This window comes from Myxine glutinosa, unplaced genomic scaffold (genome assembly GCF_964187855.1).
Source record: "Myxine glutinosa unplaced genomic scaffold, kmMyxGlut1.1 SCAFFOLD_574, whole genome shotgun sequence".
NCBI classification, from domain to species: Eukaryota; Metazoa; Chordata; class Myxini; order Myxiniformes; family Myxinidae; genus Myxine; species Myxine glutinosa.
This window is the reverse complement of record NW_027616671.1, coordinates 54,914-77,211: the sequence shown is the minus strand read 5'-3', so window position 1 is coordinate 77,211 and position 22,298 is coordinate 54,914. Positions and strand designations below refer to the sequence as shown.

Below are 22,298 nucleotides of genomic sequence, written 5' to 3'. Positions count from 1 at the left end.
TTTTTATCTTCTCACTTCGGTACCTCCCCTGGTGGCTTGGAAGTACGTACACTCGCTTCAAAGCTGTCTAGCTTTGGTTTGAATCTTGGCTTAGCTATAAAGTACCATTGTGTGGGTCATGTCACGTCTTTCTGTAACATTAGGCGACATTTTACGCGAAATATCAAGTTCCTAACTGATATCGTTTTTAGTGTATGGGAATTATTTAGGGTTCTCGAATGAAAAGATCAACCTGCAATTCTGACATAAAATAGGCACGACGATTCTCCTGAAGAAATATCCTCAATGGAATGTTGTGCATTGTAGTTTTGTCTACCTGCTGTAAACTTTGGTTGCAACCAAATACCTCCTTAACACCTTTGCACCAGTCCAGCCCCCAGACCTGCAAGTCGTACAACAGAGGATTCATGATAACGTAGCTGTTCTTGCAAACTTCAACACACGCAAGGAGGAAGGACGGTGGGTTGATGCATCACAGTATATTCTTCACACTATGTTGTTTCTTCCATCGTTTCTTGTTTCGATACGAGGTGCTCATGTTGAATATGAATGAACTATTTCCAAAAGGGTGACAAACTGTTTTCCCATTCTTTTTTATTTGCATCTATGTAGAGTTTTACTGGCATGGGAATTGCATTCCTTCATCAATTTTTAACATGTACAAACTCACTCTTTTATTTACTGTTCTTGATTTCTATATGTAGGAGTAGACAAGACTATTTAGAACTCCTTCAGCATGACCTCAGCCTGTACTACAGTTATAATGACTACCTCATCGTTCGTCTCATGGACATCTTCCCACTGGGAGAGGTATGGAGGACCATTTTGTATCTTTACCATATGACATACTTTGATCGATAAGCCTTAGACTTGACTACCTCGATGAAAGTTGCAAAACTTGGCTAATGTGCTATCGTGTGTCCATCTGAGCTAATTCATCATTGTAAAATGGAACGAGATATTATAAAGTTTACAAAATATTTAAACATTTAAACCTTGATCTTTTCTACCCGTGTTAATTCACCCCAGATCCACTTTTCTGAAATACCGACTTCTTTCCTGGAAGCCCTAGCAGTGTCCATGTGTGTGTTTTTTTTTTGTTTTTTTTTTTACCTCTCCCACCCCCCACACTCCTTCTCACGCCTCCTCCCCCAAGCCCTCTATCTCCCACAGATCTCCCGATGTACTTGTGTGCTTCCACTTCTCTCCCCATCTTGTCTCCCGCTCCCTTTATTTCGTCTTATGTGTCCTTTTGTTTTTGTCCTTAATGTTAGCTCTTATACGAGCCTCGATCTTGGATACAAAAAAAAAAAAACCATCGCTGATGTGTACGAGCATTATTTTACATTATATATACTCGCAACGGTACCCGCCCTATGGGCGGGGCTTCAATTGGGAGGCCCAAATGAAAAGCCAAAATATCAGAAATTGAAGGCTTTTTTTATTTTAAATGATTTATATAAACATCCGTTAAATCATATCACACGCAAATCATCAAAATCTAAACAGTATTTGTAGAATTTCAATAAAAGCCACATCACTGTTCATATCGGTAAATATTATTCCATCGTGTTTGGAAAATATTGCCTCACTGAAGTAGGAAACCAACTATTTTTGAGGTCAAAAGGTCAAAGGTCAACTGAAGGTCAACCTTCCAACCATCATTTTTCATGTGAAAATCGTCAGTTTTCTTCCTATTGACCCAAGCTTTGATCAAGATTGTCAATTTTAATCTTGATGAAATGGACAATTTGCTGTATCAATGGAATTTTTTTTTCTTGTGGAGGGGTCGGGGGGAGGGGTGGGGGGGGGGGGGCGGATTTTACAAGTGTCGTACTCCGCATGACGTCTTCTTGTTTATTTTCTTTCTCATCTGGGAATTAAATATCTCGGGGACCTTTTGAGCTAGGAAGCTAATATTTGGACACGACAGTGACCATGTGATTTGGCTATAAAGGATATTTTTTATTTATTGATTGATCAATTAATCGATTTATTATCTATTGATTAATGAATGAATTATTTAATTATTTTGATAAATGAATTATTTATTTTTCAAAAAGTTACAGCTTCGGATGAAACTGGTGGTTGAGCTATGCTTTAGCCAATTGATTAAGAAATTATTTCACGGTTACTATTTATTGATTTTAATTATGCAATTGATTAAATCAATTATTGTACACCTCTCCCTCCCAATGTGTACCCTGGATGAGAATAGGTACGCCGTATCCCTGCGTGTCGTAAGAGGCGACTAAGAGGGTTGGCGTCAGGAAGGGCATCCGGCCATAAAAACATTGCCTCAAAAAGAGAACCATGACAATTACAACTACATGTGGGCAGGGTACAGCCCGAAGTGGAGATCGGTTTCTGAGGTTTGGAACATGGAATGTAGGGACAACGACAGGGAGATCAGGAGAAGTGGTGGAAGTATTGGTCAGAAGAAGAGTGGACATATGTTGTGTGCAAGAGACGAGATGGAAGGGAAGTGGTGTGAGAATGGTGAAGGGTAGGCAGGGACAGAAATACAAGTTTGTGTGGCAAGGGTGCCCGGAGGGCGTGAATGGTGTTGGTGTCCTGTTTTCTGAGGAGTTTACTAGAGTGAGTGAAAGGTTGATGATGGTGAAAATGATGATTGGAAAGCTCTTGGTGAACGTCATCTCGGGATATGCTCCGCAGGTTGGTCGAAGCGATGAAGAGAAGGACAAGTTTCTGGTGTGCGATAGAGAAGCTGATGGAAAACGGGAAAAATGAGGAAGTTGTTGTGGTAGGAGGAGACCTAAATGGACATGTGGGAAGGAGTATGGATGGTTTTGACGGAGTTCATGGGGGGTTACGGATATGGTGTGAGAAATGGAGAAGGTCAAAGGATTTTGGAGTTTGCTGATAGAGCTGATTTGTTGATTTGTAATACTCAGTTCCAGAAAGAGGATAATAAGCTTGTTACATACACGTCAGGTGGGTCGACGACAACCGTGGACTACCTGATGGTGCGTAGGCGAGATAGGGGGCACCTCCGGGACACAAAGGTGATCCCGGGGGAGGAGGCTGCTTCACAGCACCACTTGGTTGTCTGCGACGTAAGGGTGAAAGGTGCGAGGAGAGCTCGGCGGGTGAAGTACCAACCGAGAATGAAGGTGTGGAGGTTGAAAGAGGTGACAGTAAGGGAGGCATTAAAAGAGAGGCTGAGTAGGGTCGAGGATGATGTGGTTGAGCTTGAAAGTGGTTGGATGTCAATGAAAGCTAGTCTGTTGGGAGCCGTTGGTGAGGTATGTGGATGGACAAAAGGACCACCGTGGCACTCGGAAACATGGTGGTGGGATGATGAAGTTGGAAAGAGGAAGAAGTTCAAGGAGTGGCAGAAGGCGAAGGGTACGGGAGCAGAAACAGCAGAGCATGAAAGTTATAAGGCAGCCAGGAAGGCTGCAAAGAAAGAGGTAGCAAAGGCGCAGGAGGCATGTAGGAAAATGTTCGGAGAACGCTTGGATTCGGAAGAGGGTCAGAAAGCAGTATTCAGGATTGCAAAGCAGATAGCGAAAGAGAGGTGTGATGTGATGGGGGTGAGTTGCTTGAAGGATGAAGTGGGACAAATCGTTGTCGACCCAGATGGAATTAAAGGAAGACGGAAAAGATATATGGAAATACTGTTGAATACAGAGAATGAATGGGATGGCAACATAGAGAGTAACCCAGTTTTAGGACCGGCAGAGAAGATAACTGAGAAGGAAGTTGAGGAAGCAATAAAAGCAATGAAGGGTAGAAAAGCGGGAGGGCCGACGGGAGTTGTGGGAGATATGTTGAAGGCAGCAGGTAGTTGGGGTGTGAAGAGAATGACAGAGATCTGTAATCTGGTGGTGAAAGAAGGCCGCATTCCAGTGGGTTGGGAACTGAGTACCCTCGTCCCTCTATACAAGGGGAAAGGTGACCCTCTGGAGTGTGGCTCGTACCGAGCGATAAAGTTATTGGAGCATGGAATGAAGGTATTGGAAAGGGTGTTGGAGAGGAAGAAAGTGAAGATCGACGAAATGCAGTTTGGATTCATGCCAGGAAGAGGAACGACAGACGCGCTTTTCATTGTGAGGCAGTTGCAGGAGAAGTACATGGAGAAGAGGAAGAAGTTGTTTCTTGGGTTTGTTGATCTGGAGAAAGCATTCGATCGGGTTCCACGCAAAGTATTGACATGGGCATTGAGGAAGTTAGGAGTGGAGGAATGGTTGATCAGACTAGTGATGGCAATGTACAAAAGAGCGCGCACAGCTGTAAGGACGAAGGACGGGAACAGTGGTGAGTTTGAGGTGAAGGTGGGAGTGCATCAGGGGTCGGTACTAAGTCCACTACTATTTGTAGCTGTGATGGAGGTGCTGGCTCAGAACGTAAAGGAGGGTTTACCGTGGGAGTTGTTGTATGCAGATGATCTGGTGTTGATTGCGGAAAGTATGGATGGACTGAAGGAAAAGATGAACACGTGGAAGGAATGTATGGAGACAAAAGGTCTGAAGGTGAATATCGGAAAGACGAAGGTGATGGCAAGTGGTAAAGCATGTGGTGAGGTGGAAAGAACTGGGAAGTGGCCCTGTGCTGTGTGTAGGAAGGGTGTCGGAGTGAACTCCATTCAGTGTACAATGTGCGCTGAGTGGGTTCATCAAAAATGTAGTGGTCTGAGAGGGTCATTAACCAGTGTGGCAGCTACATTCAAATGTAAGGTGTGCACAGAGGGAGCTGCAGATGGAGGAAATGTTGAGTTGGATCTTGGAGACGGCGTGAAGCTGGGAGGTGTGAAAACATTTTGCTACCTCGGAGACATGTTGAATGGAGAAGGTGGATCAGACTCGGCAACGGTTGCTCGAGTGAGATGTGCATGGAAGAAGTTTCGGGAATTGAGTGGCGTGCTGATGATGAGGGGAGTGTCGTTGAAGCTGAAGGGAAAGGTGTATGCTGCATGTGTGAGAAGTGTTATGATTTATGGGAGCGAGACATGGGTAATGAACGTAGAGCAGCAACGAAGGTTGGAAAGGGTGGAAATGCGAATGGTTCGACGGATGTGCGGAGTATCGTTGAGAGAGAGGAAGACAAATGATGAATTGCGAAAGATGATGGGAATAGAGCCTGTGATTGATGCTGTGAAGAGGAACAGGTTGAGATGGTTTGGTCATGTGTTGAGGAAGGATGAAAGTGACTGGTTGAGAAGAGTGATGGAAATCAATGTAGAAGGAAGTAGAAGACGGGGAAGACTGAGAAAGACTTGGCTAAAGATGGTGGAAGAAGAAATGCGGGCAAGGGGGTTAACAAGGAGAGATGCAGAAAATAGGGCAAAATGGAGAAGATTGTCATGGGGACCGCAAGGCTAACCCCCGCTCTAGCAGGGAAAATGGCCTTTAAAATGTTTTTTTTTCTTCTTTTTCTCCCTCCCAATACAGTCTCTATGAGCTGCACAGCGGTATCTCCGGGTGCCATAGGCGCCCCGGTAATGCCGCGCTGGAGGATATTTATTTATTTGGCATGGGGGCGGTGTACTTTGAATGTATCTGTACTTGTTGTTTTTCTTTTGTTGCTTTCCTTTAAATCTTCCACGAAGAGTCTATTTTGCACAAAATGAAAAATAATTGCGCAAATACAGTACTAGCCCATTTTGGTCTCCTCGTTTTACCTCGTTTCACAAATACGTTATCACGTCGTTAATACCACGAGCCGATTTGTGTCGCCTCAACTCACACGTAGCATCACTTTAAAAGGCATACCTTTTATTACCTCCGCTACCGAGGGTGGACGGGGGTAATGTTTTCACCCCTGTCTGTCTGTTTGTCTGTTTGTGAACAGGATGTCTGTGATGCCCTGCAGCCTTCCGTGATCTCGGCGAAATGTTTTGCATGAGGAAGGAATGTATTTGAGATGTTAATGCTCATGCTCTAATCGAAGTTTTGTTTGAAATGTCCTTATTGAAGTCACGAGGGAAATCTGCAATGTTCCAAACCACAGTTGTCTCAGTGTCGGACCACTCGTGGAACTCTTGCAAAGACGACGCTTGCCTTCTGGCTGGATATGTCCCTATTTGAGTGGTTTATTAAAGGAATAAACTTGGGAATGGAATAATAAACCATATTATTTGTTTCATACCAACTGTTTATGTTTCATGAACTGTACATCTGTTTGAAGAGAGTCAAAGCAGACAAAATGGAGTCGGTGGCCAGTTAATCGCTTGTGAGTTCTAGTTATTTCCTTTCCCAGTTTTTGGTTCAAACATGTTTTTGAGATCGAGTTGTGCCACACAGTTTACTGTTGAGCTTGTTTCTAGAACAGTGACACTCAGGAGGGGACAACCTGTCATGCAAGTGAGGTATGCGTAGGTGCCTTGTCGACGCTGTAATTGTGATGACAAACATTTGGTTCTATTGTTGCAGGCTGCACTGACCGTCACACTATCAGATTGCTGTGATTAGTACCACGCAACTGCTAACTGCTCACTTGTTCGCTGGATAGCACGAACAAGAAATGAAATGTTTCTTGTGTTTTGTTTTGTAATGCCGTAAGCCCGTAACCTCATGTTCAGCATTTTGCTTTTATATTATGAATTGTTCAAGCGAATGCTTGTTCACCTGCAAGGTCTTGTGACATATTACAATTGCAGCATGTTAAAACTGACTTGGATCTAATTCAGAAGTTCATCATTTACATTATTGAAAACAAGAACGAAATACAACCTCATGCATCTTTAAGAACATTGATGTAATGCACATTGACTTCAGTATAGGTACTCTATTGGGTTGAATGACGCTTGACCTTAAAATAAAACGTATACCGTGTCGAGGCTCATGGAGGAGCTAGAACACAGATTGGATCAGGATGTAACAGAACAAAAAGAACAGTAGAAACAGAGGAGGTACATCAACATCAGGGTTGAGGGACAAAATAGAGGGAGACTTGGAGAAGTAAGGGATGTGGGGAAGAATGAGGGTGAGGGGAGGACACGGGGTGAACAAGATGGCCGCAGCTGCAAACTCGATCACAGAAGTGGACGGAAAAATTGAAAACTCGGAAGGAGGTCATCTTGTGGAGGATTAATGGGAATAGAAAAGATCGGTGTTGTGGATGTGGCATGATCTGAGATGGTGGTGAACATCTATCTTTAAGCCCTGGAGGGAAGAATAAGATTGAAGAGGCCAAGGAAGTTGATTCCACAAGCGGGAAGAAAGAGGAACAAATGAGTGTAGGTGAGCAGTGAGTCTGAATTTTGGGGGTTACTGGCAGATCACTTGCACCACGCAGACACCTGAGAAGGACAGAGCACGGAGAAAGCAGACGGTGCAAACCAGAAAGGAGGTGGTAGAAGATGGAGAGACCACTGACCTGTCTATGGTATGAAAGTGATAGACCCATGAACTCGGCTTCATCACAGGAGATTCCAATGGTTTTGAAGGCCTTGGTTTCCATGGCATCAAGCTGAGCAAGGTAGGTGTGAAGCAGGAGTACCAGTCCAGAGGGGAGAGCAGTATTCCATCAAGCTGCGGACGAAATCTTGTAAGTAGATAACAGTCCAGGTGTGCCAATAATTTTATGAAACTTGTGATTGATGTATACACCAAACTATAACATTGGTTCTTTAGAATATAAATTTGTTTCTTGCTGGAAACCTTGGCATGCTTCTAATTCCCATCTGAGCATTTTGCTCATGATTTTGAGATCCCATGTTAAAATCCTATATAGTGTGCTAATTATTACTAATGCAAGCCTGGTGTTGGCCTAAAGGTTAAGGTGGTTGGCTTGAGGTCTCAGGGTCCTGAGTTCTTGCCCCTATCGTGCCGTTGAATTAACACCAGGTGGGTTGACTCAGTCAGTCATATTTTCAAGGTTGGCAAAATGAGGTGGAAGAATTAGCCATTCGATTATCCTGTGTCGGAGTGGCAACCCATCCTGGATTGTGCCCATTAGCCTAAGAAACTGATTTGGCAGCCCCTATACATCTGAAGATGCAAAAGGAGTGGTCTTCTTCATCTATCTATAATTCCAGCAATCTCTGTGTGTCTGTGTGTCTGTGTGTCTGTGACCGCTGTTTCTCGACAACCACGGGTCCGATATACTTTAAACTTGCCAGGTATATTGCTGGGGACCCGAGGATGTGCCTTTTCAAGGTTTTAAATTAATCGGACAAGTACTTACCGAGCTATGTCCAAAAAACGCTTCAACCAATCAGAGAGCAGCGAGCTATCACGTGTGCCGAACGTGGCGATCAGACTCTACCTCGGACGGCACATTTGAGAGCGTATTCATTTATTTCACGTTGGAAAACTATGTTGCCGTTAAACTATGTTTTAAAACGAATTCAAACTGCGATTAAATTAAAACGATTCATCGTAACTGCGACGATTTGCGAACTTCCGGACAGTGAAGACTTCACTTCCGGCAGCCAATCACAGAACGCTTTGTTGCGTAGGCGTGGCCGATCACGATGTGAGAACGAGCGGAGCTGAGCGCGTTACGAGCTGACCGCCATTACGTTACGGTTCGTAATTCGATTTCTTCCGGAGAAAATAATAATTTCTCGATTTCATATGCGCATTATTTCTCCCAATTCAGTCAGAGCGAAGGGCGGAAGCGAAGAGCGTTGTTTTTTTTGTTTACGGGCGTACGGGCGGGGTAGAGCGTACGGGTAGCGTTTTTTTTTTTTTTGGCAAGGAACGGGCACCCACGTACGGGCAATGCCCTAGTCTTACTAATGTCCTTATAATTAATACAAAAGTATTTTGTTAAGCTTGAATTTAGGTTGTGATGTTATTGTGGTCTTGTGTTGATTCTTTGTTTATTTGCAGCTGGTGGAATTCCTCGAAGCGAATGAGGTGCAGAGGCCCATAACAATCCGAACAAACACCCTCAAAACCCGGCGCCGAGACCTGGCACAGGTAAGAACACCGAGACCTGGCACTTGCTTATTTGTTTGCAGTTAATGCCTGGCATTTATATGTTTTCTGTTTTGTTCTGACTAAACCTGGAATTGTGATCAAGGGAGCTTCTGCCCTGGTGCTTAATCCAACTATTAACAATTGATATTCCTCCAAAACTGATGGTGGGGGTTTCATGAACTTTCGCACAGACCTTTTATAACGTGACTGGGTGTTGGGTGGACCACGGGCATATTTGGGCATATTTGCCTCAGAATAAACAGAGTGGCCTGATTGGCAGGAATTTGAAAGCCTGTGGTCTTTGCACCGAAATTCCGATGGCTTTACTAAGCTGACACCTTTGCTGACGGAATGAGATGGCAACCTCACAAAACTTTAACCAATCTGATAATGGCTATGATTGCTTTACAATGATAATATAATCAGGATGCACAGTTTTGTAAATAATAAATACAAGTAGCACATGACACGTGGTACAAATCCGCCGGGCTTCCACTGTGAGACATGCGCAACACTTACTTATTGAATCGCAGAAAACCCATATCCTACTGTGACCACAACTCATTGTGGTGGTTTGAGGTTTCACAGGTATTAAAACAAAACTCCAGGGTCGAGGGTGTAAATAAATAAAAGAAAACTCATCCAGGTAGGAATATGGCAGCCTCCTTGGTCATACGCCTAGGACCGGTGGAAATAATTTGCAGGTCGCATTGAGGTCCAACTGGAGAGATCTCAGAGAGTGGCCTAAACTACCACACTGCGCCCAACTAACTACCAGATCCCTCATGTCTTTAACGCTCTTGACAGCCTCCCGAGGAGAGATGCTCTGCCTGCCCAGGCTCCGTTGCTTCTGACTTTTTGCTTCTTCAAGGGGCAAGCTGTAGCACTGCCGAATGTTCCTCCGCTACTTATAGTATACCTTCATTAAATGATTTTGTTTGAACAATCTTGGGAATCTTCTTGTTGGTCTTTAACGACCACTATTATCCCACATTGTGGGGTCGGCTGGGGGGAAGCTTGGCCCAAGTCTTCACGAACCGGCTGGCCATGCCTGACATTCGCCTAGTTAGGGCAGGAATTTGGAATTTGGCCATGGTGTCGGCAATACTCACATACTCTTTGCGAAGGACACCATGGGATCTTTAATGGCCACCAACACATGGTGACAGACAGGACTCCCAGTTTAACATCCATCTGAGGGACGGCACACACATTGATGAATCGCCCTACCTGCGAAACACGAAACTGACAGTTTATAGGTGGGTCGGGGTTCAAGCCCAGGCTAGACAGCTTAGAGGCGAGTGTGTGTGCCTCTTGACCACAGTCTTGGAAAATTGTACTCTAAACAGTCTAAAGCATACTTGTTAAAAACTTTTTATCTTTCATGCTGCAATTTATCTAACTACATCAGCAAACCAGAATTTGTGAGTTACATTAACGTGTTTTCTGCAGTAAAGGACAGTCTTGTAAAACAGCAAGTTGCAACGGAACATAGAACTTCGGCAAATAAATAAGTGACGATTAAAAAAATAAACTGTAGTCTTGCTGACCTTTTCTCCACCTTGCTCCTTGTTGCTTCCGAATGCACATGTGCACTTCCTGCTTTCCTTCCCCATTTTCTTCAGGCTTTGATAAACCGTGGTGTGAATCTGGACCCCATCGAGAAGTGGTCAAAGGTCGGGTTGGTGATCTACGACTCCTCCGTTCCCATTGGTAAGATCCATTGGGTATAATTGGTCAGAGCGGGATAGTTTAGTCGGGGTTTTTGTTTGCATTTAACTTGTGCAAAGTGAATTCTGACTGTTGCATAAAACGACTGGAAGTGATTGAAGATGCCTGCAGGGCAGTTGTACTAGAACCGCAGGACTTCAAATGGCCATGTCACGATAAAGATCATTATGTGACAACGTAATCTTGATGATGTGTTTTGTCCCAGGTGCCACCCCAGAGTACCTTTCGGGGCATTACATGATACAGGGCGCATCGAGTCTTCTGCCTATCATCGCGTTGGCACCGCGTGAGGGCAATAAGGTACTTGACATGTGTGCTGCACCTGGAGGGAAAACTACCTACATTGGTATGCTGACGCTTGCATTATTCTGAATGAAAGGCAGCAGTACATGTACAAATCACAGGTTGAGACTCATCTCTGCAGTACATAGTGAAAATGCAATCCAAAAATGCCATGCTCAATCTCACATCTCACTTGCAGCATCTGGTGCAACGAACTAGCTCTCACTTAGTATGCACACCACTCATATTGCAACTTGGGTCTAAGACTAAGTACTGCAGATATTACCTTTAAAGGCCTTGCTTTGGTCACGAAGCACTTGAACTAACTCTAAGCTAAGTTGCATCAAATGTTGGCTATTTGTTTACTTGAGGATGCTTGTTGGTTGATATTTTGCTTTGGTCTTCGAAGAGGCCATCTATTTATTATGTACACACAATGTGGTGGAGATTTCGATTCTGCTTCCTGTACGTGTCTTCTTTCCCCTCCTTTTACCTCTGTCTTTCCCAAACGTCATACTTTACTGCCCTCTTTTCTCCCTTCAATCACCCCCCTTGTCTTCGTTTTCTCATTTTAATAACCCCACAATCCCCAACCCCTCCCTTAGCACGTGTGTACATTTTAAATATATGGCCCACATGTATGGTTGAATGCTTGATGGTTTAAACAGTTAGCCAATAATTTTCGCATCTTGCAGCACAGTTGATGAAGAACACTGGGATGATTTTGGCCAACGATGTGAATCCTGAGCGGCTGCGTGCAGTGGTTGGGAACCTGCACCGCCTGGGGGTCACCAACACCGTGGTCTGCAGCTACAACGGCAGGATGTTCCCCAAGGTTGGCCTTCTCACGTAATCTCTGCCTTTATTCTCTTGTCCTCACCCTATCTCCAATCAGACTGCTTGACTGTAGCATGTGCTCTCTCTCACAAAGGTTCTGAAGTTCCTCGGCGATATTGCCCCTTCAGCAACTGCACCCAATGATCTAAGTGCTTTAATCTTCAAAATCTGTTCTTCTGCCATGTTTTTTTTTCCTCCAGTCTATTTATTTTGCAAATTTTTCGTAAATGATCACCTGCCGTCATCATGGAAAGTTACCAGCATCACCCATTCACAATTTGGGTGCCAGGACTGATTCCTTCAACTCCAGGCCATTGAGCAAAGTGATGTCATGTGTCATTGTTGTAAACTTCAAATCATAACTATTCTCAAACTCTGATCACTGATCATGATCATCACTTTGGGTTGTGCCCATGCTGTTCCACTCTGGACTTCCTGCTTCTAAAATTGTCAATGGATGGACCCCTCGGTTTCAAGAATTTTTGTTTTTGTTTTTTTTGTATACAGAATCGAGGCTCGTGAAAGAGCTAACATTTATCACACAAGCAAATAACAAATTTATCACACAATAACAAGTCACCAAGAAGGTGTCATTTTATTGGGCTTGTTTGTAATGCTGCCTGGTATCCAGCCTTCCTTTCTAAACCGTAGGCCACTGGTATTGAAGGTTCTTATGTTGAATGGTTCTTCGTTTTCTTTTTTTTCTTTCTGAATGCAAACATTGGGTCTCTTTCGATGTCATTCTGTCTTGTGCTTTCCTTCTTGAGGCAGTGCCATGCAGTATACTATGTAAATGCTGTTCTTCTTTTACATCACTGTACTGCTTCACTGGAAAATTATCTTTACGATTTTGCTGATGATTCCATCACATCGTGGAGGCAGGCTGTAGCAGCATCCTTGTCTGTAGATCTGGAAAACTAGTCTATGGGCAATATGTCCTGTATAGATCAGCCAATGAATCTTGCGGTCTACTTCTGTGGGTAAACCCTGGGAGAGTTATTCACGGAGTGGTACAATGGACCACCATCCAAAATGGCACTTTGTAATTTGGTCAACTGTATTTTTCACAAGCCTCCATTAGGGCCGGGAGATATCTCTTTTATCGGCTCGATTATGATATTGAAAATTATAACATCAACGCGATACTACATTTTCCAAACTGTCTATGTCGGCACATTCCATAATGGGAAAAGTTGTGTGCGGTATCGTAAACTGAAGATTTTGAGACGTATTTTCATTTATTTATTTTTAGTAAGAATATTGACATTAAGGACTCATTTGATCATAACATGATAGTTCCAGTAAAAAAAGCAAGAGAAATGCAACATCGTTCTCTCTCGCCTTTCATGTGGACTAGTGCTATCCGTGGAAAAATCCACATTTCGAAAAACGTGTAACTTAAAGGGAAAAAGTTAGTGTACCAAACATGTCACAAAAAGTACAAACAATAAAAACATCCTCACTCATTTTCTAACGGTAAGGTTGTGGTAAAAGTGGGAATGAGGTATTGCAGGGTTAACAATGGTCAGGTGTTATTGCAAGTATGGATTTGAGGTAGTGTAACAGTTCTTGCCGGGACGGACTACACTCTACAGAGTTCTATGGCCCGCACACACAATATACATGTGAAACTAAAAGTGTTTGTCATTAAAACGGTTAATTTTTCGAATGCCTCCGCTGACAAATTTGTCGGAGGCATTATGTTTTTGTGTTGTTCATCTGGCTGTCCGTCCGTGCGTGCATCCGTCAACATAATGAGTGGATTAACCATTTACAAGTGTAGTCTCTGCGGTTTTGTATGCGCAACACACAAAAAGCCTCCTTATCAGCCATAAAGTGTCTTGAGTAGATCATATTTCCAAGGCTGTTCAACTTCATGCTATTCTCCACAAAGGTAGTTACATTCTGATCCGTTAATCGTTACCTCCGCCACCGAAGGTGGACGGAGGTTATATTTCCACTCGTGTCTGTTTGTTTGTGAGCAGGACATCTCAAAAAGTTGTGGACGGATTTGGACAAAAGTTGGTGTACAGGTTGAGTGTGTGACAAGGACGAATCAATTTGATTTTGTTGAAAATCCGAATCCAGATACGAGAGTTTTTAAAAATGTATGTGACTAGCCGGTGTTGCCCGGCCTATTTTTGGGGGGGGGGGGGGGGGTTGGGGGGGCTAAATTACTTCGCTACACCCACTAAGGAATGAGCTCATACGAACTTACATACCCTCACGATAGAGCGATTAAAAGAAAATTCTCAAAAAGTCCAACTTTTTTTTTATTTTTTATTTTTTGTATACTGAATCGAGGCTCGTGAAAGAGCTAACATTTATTTCACAAACAAATCAACCAGACAAACAAAATATACAAAAAGAGGGAGCGGAAGACAAGATGGGGAGAGAAGGGGAAGCACACAACCACAACATTTGAGAGCAGGGAGAAGTGTGGGAGGGAGAGGGCTTGGGGGGAGGAGGCGTGGGAAGGGGGGGGGGGGGGGGAGAGGTATAAAACACAAGGGGACCGAAATTAGCGGGGGTAGAAAAGATCAAGGTTTTGGATGGGGGAGGATAAGAGATGGTGGTGAACAGCTGTTTTAAAGACCTGAAGGGTGGAGTGGGATTGAAGAGAGTGAGGGAGTTTGTTCCAGAGGTGGGAGAAAAGAGGAATGAAGGAGTGAAGGTGAGCAGAAAGTCTTGATTTTGGCAGTTTAACCATAAGAGGGTTGCAGGCAGATCTTGTGCGACCTGCAGGAATATTTGGGGGACAGAGCCCAGAGAGAGCTGGGGGGGCAAGGCCAGAGAGGAGTCGGTAGAAGACGGAAAGACCACCAACCTGCCTGCGGTGAGTGAGTGAAAGGCCCTTGGAGTTAGCTTCATCGCGGGAGATTCCAATGATTCTGAACGCTTTGGTTTCAACAGCGTGAAGACGAGCTAGGTGTGAGGCAGGAGCACCAGACCAGAGGGGAGAGCAGTATTCCATAGAGCTGCGGATGAAAGCCTTGTATGTGGTGAGGAGCTCAGGTGTGCCAAGGAAGGACTTCGCACGACGGAGGATGCCCAGTCGGCGACTGGCTTTGGAGGCCAGATTTGAAATGTGGTTTTCCCAGGAAAGATCATGGCAAATAGTGAGACCCAAAAGCTTGAGTGACAGAACTTCTTGGAGAGGATTATTCAGAAAGTGGATGGGAGGGTTGTCCAGTCCATCTTTTCGGAGAGACATAGTAAGAGTGTGAGATTTGCCAGGATTGAAAGATATGTTCCACTTGTTTGACCAGTCTGTGATTTTGTCCAGGTCTTCAGAGAGTGAGGAGGCTGCAGACTGCCGATCTGAGGGAAGAGGATTGGAGCGGCAGAGAGTGGCATCATCAGCAAAGAGATAGAGAGGATTTTCCAGAGAGTCAGAGAGATCATTGATAAAGACCAGAAAAAGCACAGGGCCCAGAACACTGCCTTTGGGAACTCCAGCCTGAACAGGAAGGGGAGATGAGAGAAATCCATTCAGGGCCACACGTTGTCTACGACCAGAGAGGAAGTCCGCAAGCCATGCATTGAGATTTCCATGGATACCATAGGAGAGTTTGGTGAGCAGAGCTGGGTGCCAGACCGTATCGAAGGCACGTGATATGTCAAGGGAGACGGCTCTGATTTCCTGTTTGGCATTGAGGACCTCCATCCATTGTTGAGACAGCAGAAGCAGCATGTCCAGAGTAGAATGACCTGGTCTGAATCCAAATTGACGACCGGAGATCAAGCCAGTGGAGAGGAGGAAGGATTTGATATCCGAAGCTATGACGGATTCCATGACTTTGCTGATAATTGGGAGCAGGCTGATTGGACTGTAGTTGCAAGGATCTGTTTTTGCACCTTTTTGTGTAAAGTGGTAATGTTTGCTGATTTACAGGATGCTGGCAGATGACCTTGAGCAAAAGAGAGGGTGAAAAGAACAGAGAGAGGGTGAGACAGAGCGGCAGAGTAGGATTTTAGGACCCGTGGGCTGATGCCGTCTGGTCCAGTTGCAGAGTCAGAGTCGAGGTTTGACAAAAACTCCTCCACATTGTCAGGAGAGAAGGACACAGAGTCCAGGAGCAGTTGGGTTCGACTGGGTGAGGTGGGAACAGAGAGAGATGGGTTTGGGACACAAGATTTTGAGGCAAACACAAAGTTGATGCATTCGGCTTTGTCACGTGCGGTGTCAACTGTGTAGCCATTTGAGGTAAGGGAGGGGATGGAGGGGGAACAAACACCAGAAACGGATTTGACCAGACGCCACCAGGATTTGGAGGAAGGAGACAGGTTTGAGAGTTCATTCTTGAGTGTGGAGAGATAGTGCTTCCTGGCACTCCTGAGGGTGGACACACACTTGTTCCGAGCTTGGTGGAAGGAACTGAGACTGCCTTCAGTTGGATTAGCCTTCCAAGAGGCAAAGGCAAGTTGTTTCAGGGCAACTGCCTCACCACAAGATTCAGTGTACCATGGACGGGAGGAAGGGTAAGCCAACTGAAGACGAGATGGGATGAATCTGTGCATGAGAGAGAGAGCAGTTTGCTTTGGAAGAATTCCCAGGAAGAATTGATGTCAGAGGCAGTGGAGATGGGAGACCAGTCCAGATGATTGATGGCTGCTTGAAGACTGTGCCAGTCGGCCTGAGTGAAATGCCAGACACGGAGGCGCTGAGGAGGCTCTCTGAGAATGGCCAGAGAAATGTCAACTTTAACAAGCACATGATCAGAAGAACCGAGTGGGGCAGAAGAAGAGCAGCAGACATTACAAGGGAAGTTTGTCATAACTAAGTCTAGAAGAGAAGATACACCATTGGCTGAGATCCGGGTCGGGAAATTGACAGATTGTGTCAACCCAGTGAGTCGCAGAAGTCCTTTGCTGAGGTGCCATGGCTGGTGAGAGATGAACCCACACCCAGCCAGCTGGCATGATGACAGTTGAAGTCGCCACATATGAGGAAGAGAGAGTTGGGATGAGTGGACAGAAGTTGGTCCATGTTGTCAGACAGTGAAATGTAAATGGAGTCATCACTGTTTGGAGGATGGTACAGAACACATATGAACAAAAGGTGGAAGCGGTGAGGAAGCCGTAGCCAGAGGTACTCCTGGGGGTGAGGTGGAGAGAGGGCAGTGCAAGGAGAGTGAGGAAGAGAGTTTTTGATAAAGTTAGCCACCCCACCACCAGGACGAGGCTCAGGTCTATCATACCGGAAGAGGGAGTAACCAGGAAGAGATATTGAGGAATCTGAGACATCTTGAAGTCGGAAAGTTTCTGTTAAGCAGATCAAGTCTGGATTGTCAGAAGCAACCTGTATGGAGAGATCAGTCAGGTTTGAGCGAAGGCCCCGGATGTTTGAGGTCCATACCGTTAATGAAGAGAGAGGGGGAGCATTGGGTACAGGACAGGGGAGGGGAGATGTCGGGTAAGATGAAGGATGAGAGGGGGAGGTAGGGAGAGCAGTTGATAGTGTGTCAGAGATTACAGAAGAGTTACAAGAAAAAGAAGGATGAGGAGAACGAAAGGTTTGATGGTGAAGGTATGAGGCACAGTGAGGGGTTGTTTGAGGGGGGACAGAGGAAAGTAGAAGGTTGGGGGAGGTGGAGGTATGAGATAGAAGGGAGACGAAGTGGGGAGGAGGCAGCTTTGAGGAGGAGGAGGGGGGAGGGACAATTGCAGAGGAATGGAATGGGAGGAGATTTGAATGGGAGGGGTTGGGGGGGAGTTTTGAAGGGGAGGAGTGAGGGGGGAGTTTAGGAGGGGAGGGGCAAGGGGGGAGTTGAGGAGTGGAGGGGGAAGGGGGGGGTTTAGGAGTGTAGGGGCAAGGGGGAGGATATGGAGGGGAGGGGCAAGAGGGGAGTTTAGAAAGTGGATGATTAATGAAAGATGAACATTGATAACAAATTGGGCTTATTGCGATTTTCAAGTTAGCAATCTGATTAAGAACGATGGAAAGAATGTGAATTTAGAGCATGCAGTGATTTAGAGTTATAAGGGATTGAATTTATTTTTTTTGAAGTGGAATGAGTTGGAGAGGAAATTGAAAGAAGCCTATTAAATATGAAGAAAAACAGCGTGTTGTAATATACCACTGAATAAAACACTAAAGGGGAAAGTTTAAACATATTTAAATAATATTTAAACAGAACCGTGAACAGTCATAAATGCACAAAATTCCGACGGTGGGAGGGCCGAGAGGGACCACCACGAGTCACGTGAACAGAGCAAAAGGTGGATGGCAAGGAGATAATGGGGGCGGGGCGAACAGCACACCTGGACAGAAGTACAGGATGAGACAACAGCACACGTGGAGAAAGGAAAAATAAATGTTTTTGGTTATTTTTTTATTTTTTTGGTTTTTTTGGGGGGGGTGGGGATTTAAAACGTCAGACAGAGTATTATGTTTGGGGTAGAAGGGAAAAATCTAAGCCGAGCAAAACACGAAGTAGGGGACTTAAGTTAGCAAACAACGACGGGGGTACAAGGCCGCACACGAGGAGCAGAACACGATTAATTACGGTATTTGCCAGACGGTATTTAAAACGCTAGACAAGTGGTTGATGTTCGGGGAAGTTAGGGGGAGAGGAGAAAATTTAAGAAATAAGCAATACAGCGAAGGAAAGAACTTAAATTCACAGAACACCTAAGGGGGTAGGGAAGCCGAGAGAAACCAGGCCGCGCACGCGGTGGGACAGAAAACGATTAAATTATACAAAAGTTTGCAAGAATTGCAAATCAACACCAACTGGAAAACACACTGCAACACATGCACAATAAAAAACGAGTAGAAATTGACGAAGACACGAATGGAAAAAATACTATAACTTTGCTGCCGTGCAGAGGTCGAAGACATTTCCTTGCTCCAGGGACCAGAAACGGAAGTGACCGGAGTGAAGTATTGTTACGGATTAGTCACTTCCGTTGTTGTGGTTCTCATGCACTGTAAACATTTTTGGTTGCATGTACTATTATTGTTATCGTTTAAGTGAAATAGTGATTACTATTTTCAAAAGGTAAAAAAGTTAATGTTTTAAATGAAACCGGAACCAGACGACGATGAAGAGGAAGAGGAGAAGAAAAGAGAAGGCAGAGCGAGTCAGTTGGACAAAAAGCTGAGCTGCTTTGAGGTCTGGAGGAAACGCCGGCAACCGCTGTTCGTGTTCTTTTGCAAGGGGTTGGTGGCTGTGTTAAAGCTCCTCTTCATGTCATCCATTTAGAGTCTGATTTGGTGTCAGGACCAGTCACCGTAGGTTTACAAGCCACTCTTCCTGTAAAGGGAATCTCTTTTGTGATCGGGAATGATTTGGCCGGTGGTCAAGTTTCTGGTAATCCAATGTTGGTTGAAAAGCCCAGTATGGAAAATAACACCGCACAGTCAGAGCAGGAGATTCCGGGTATCTTTCCATCCTGTGCAGTGACTCATGCTATGGGTAGGAAGCGCTCTGAAGAGAAAGAGAAGGTATTGACGTCACGCTTTGCACAGGCACTTCTTGTCGAGTACCCTGAAACTAGGTGTCAGCACACACAAGTCATGGATGGAGGCAATGTTGGCAAGCTCTTTGTAGGTGGACTGAACTTTGACACAAGTGAAGATGTTCTGGACTCTATCTTTGGCAAATATGGACCACTCTTGGAAGTGCTGCTGATAAAAGACGGAGACGCAAAAGTCGAGAGGGTTTGGCTGTCACGTTTGAAAACACAAAGGACGCCAAAGATGCAGAAAAGGATTTGAATGGCAAGGATTTGGATGGTCGGACCATAACAGTAGAGAAGGCAGGCCATGGGCGTCGAGGGGGCTACAGAAAAAGAAAACGTGGAGGTAGTTTCAGGGGTGGCTATGGCTCCCGGGGTGGGAGTAGTAGTTTTGGTGGCGGCCGCAGTCGTGATTACTACGGAGGCTCCCAGCAGCAGCAGCGCAGTTTTGACAACTCTCAACGGGATGACTATTACGGTGGTAGCCGAGATGGGGACCGCTACTCACGTGACTACAGCACCCGTGACTACAGCACTCACGTGACTCCACAACTGTGATTATGATTTTTATGATCAAGAGAAGAGTTGGAAGCACTCGGTGCTCAGGAGCAGCCGAGCCAAGATTCCTACACGGATTAACCCGTGAACTCCCCGTTCCTAAATGCATCCATGCAGTGAATACTTCAAGGCCTCCCCACCCAACCACCATGAAACCTGGCTCTCAGCTCGGCCTCCTCCAAAAAGTGCTATAGATTTGCTTTGCTTTGGATTTTTGATCACAACCCCTTAACCTTCATTTAAAGAATGAAAAATAAAAATCAGAGGTTGATGAGATGGAGTTTGGCTTTGCAGGAGTTCAACTTGGAAATTGAGCATGTAAAGGGCAGGGACAATGTCGTTGCTGATGCTTTATCCAGAGTGAACTAACTTTGGAAATTCCTGTAGGTTGTTTGGAAGTTTTGTTGCTTTATTTTGGGGAATATTAATTATTGTTGCTCATGTGAATTGATCATTTGGGTGTGAGTTTTACTTTTGTTTGTTAAGAGTTTTTGCATGCAAAGAAAGTTTTCACTATGTTCAAACTTTCTTTCTTGAGGGGGGGAAGTGTTATGGATTCGTCACTTCCGTTGTTGTGGTTCTCATCCACTGTAAACATTTTTGGTTGCATGTACTATTATTGTTATCGTTTAAGTGAAATAGAGATTACTATTTTCAAAAGGTAAAAAAGTTTATGTTTTAAATGAAACCGGAACCGGACGACAACGAAGAGGAAGAGGAGAAGAAAAGAGAAGGCGGAGCGAGTCAGACGGACAGAAAGCTGAGCTGCTTTGAGGTCTGAAGGAAACGCCGGAGAACGGGGGTCACGAGTGAACTTTGGGTTTCCCAGGAAAGGGATTCCTGCGACAGAGTTGTTATCCCTGTGACAGATAAACCTGCGTGTCAGGTTTTGCGGTCGATTCCGAAGAGAATCGTTGTTTTGAGGGCAGTTACGCCTCGAGAACTGGTCGGTTGGCCATCTTGCTTCGCACCCGATTTTCACATCGCTCCAGGTTTTTTAACTCGCTTCAACCATTTTCACCGCATCCAGAAGTTAAGCTGGTGTGTGTGTGTAACGTGGCTTTTGAATGGGAAATCTGCGGTTCGCCGATTGGGAGCCGTGGAACGTCCGTACCAGAAGGTGTGATTTCTCCCTCACTTCTGGAGGGTGCCTTCGCCCATCTTTGGCAGTGGCACGGTCAACCTAACAGGATTCTGTTCTCGATTCGACATCGTTCTGTCGATCACTGGAGTTGATCAACTTTGGCTTGAAGACGGGGACAGAGACATTGGGGATGTTCTTTGCGCTCACTTGGAGCACAGCGAGTTATATTGTACGAAACTGATGGTACCATCATCGGAAGGATATATTTGTTGTACAATTGATTACTATTATTTTTTGTACTGTTATTCTTGTGTGATCTTAATACAATACTTGTTTGTTGGTAACAATTGGTGTGGTTTCACCATTGATCTAAGACATACAGAATAACACATCTTTCTGCCGTGACTCCTCTCGGGGCTCGGAGGTACACCGTGACCGGGGTTTGGGGAGGAGCACGTAATATAAATAATCTTAAAATGATACATGGTTCGGGATGAGGTCAGATGAGGTGATTAAGAGAGGTTTATCATTTCATATCAGCTCAACAGCGATACCTAAACCGAGAGTTAAATTATAATGTGATATTGAACAATATTTTAGATGGTGATTCTGCTTTTAAGAAAATTAAGCTATTATCTAAAATCGAAACAAATATTCGTTGGTCCTTTTTTCGAGTATAATGAAAGATGAGGAGAGTTAATCTATCTATAATTCCAGTAATCTCTGTGTGAATGTGTGTATGTGTGTTTGTATGTTTGTATGTTTGTCTGTGACCGCTGTTTCTCGACAACCACGGGTCCGATATACTTGCAACTTGCCAGGTATATTGCTGGGGACCCGAGGATGTGCCTTTTCAAGGTTTCATATTAATCGGACAAGTAGTTACCGAACTATGGCGATTTAGCCGTTCGCCGTTCACTTTTGCGCTAGCGAATGGACCAAACCATTTCATGTAAATAGAGGGGGGGGGGTTCTGTGGTCGTTACTGGCTTTGCGAATGGACCAAACCATTTCATGTAAATAGAGGGGGGGGGGGGGTTCTGTGGTCGTTACTGCCACGTGGTTTCAAAGTTGTTTTTTTGCACGCACGTACGGGCAAGCACGTACGGGCAAGCACGTACGTACGGGCACGTCCTAGTAAGTTAAAATAGGGAGAAAAATGGTGTAATTTTTCAAGAGATGGGGTGTGAGTCAATAAGTTTCCATAATTTTCCCCATTGACTTCAATGTTAAGTTTGATGTGTCCAAGAACCCCCATTATTCCTCTACTCACATTTGTGACCAAACACAACCTGTGAAGCACCATTTGATTTTATGAAACGGATGGAATCGCCAGGACGGACATTGGTCAATAGTCATTGGTCATGCTACGCTGTCCACAGTTGGAAGCGAGGGGAAGCTGACATTTCTGGCATCAACCCTTCATTGGACCAAAAAAGCCAAAAACAGTC

The 22,298-nt window shown here is 44.8% G+C and overlaps 1 protein-coding gene across 6 annotated transcripts in view; it reads left to right on the top strand.

Annotated features, from left to right (window-relative positions):
* Nucleotides 1–22,298, top strand: part of LOC137415170 (28S rRNA (cytosine(4447)-C(5))-methyltransferase-like) — a 98,793-nt gene that overhangs the window by 44,851 nt on the left and 31,644 nt on the right. For 3 of the 6 annotated variants that reach the window (XR_013621525.1, XM_078768826.1, XM_078768823.1), the window contains exons 17-22: nucleotides 366–459; nucleotides 705–810; nucleotides 8,802–8,891; nucleotides 10,517–10,604; nucleotides 10,828–10,968; nucleotides 11,600–11,739. Coding sequence is in view for 4 of the 6 variants with exons in the window: in XM_078768826.1 (XP_078624952.1) it covers nucleotides 366–459; nucleotides 705–810; nucleotides 8,802–8,891; nucleotides 10,517–10,604; nucleotides 10,828–10,968; nucleotides 11,600–11,739 (659 nt within the window). In the remaining 2 variants the exon portion in view is untranslated. Of the gene's footprint in view, nucleotides 1–365; nucleotides 460–704; nucleotides 811–8,801; nucleotides 8,892–10,516; nucleotides 10,605–10,827; nucleotides 10,969–11,599; nucleotides 11,740–11,835; nucleotides 13,067–22,298 lie in introns of those variants that run through there. The other 3 variants (XR_013621526.1, XM_078768822.1, XM_078768824.1) reach the window with 3 other exon arrangements.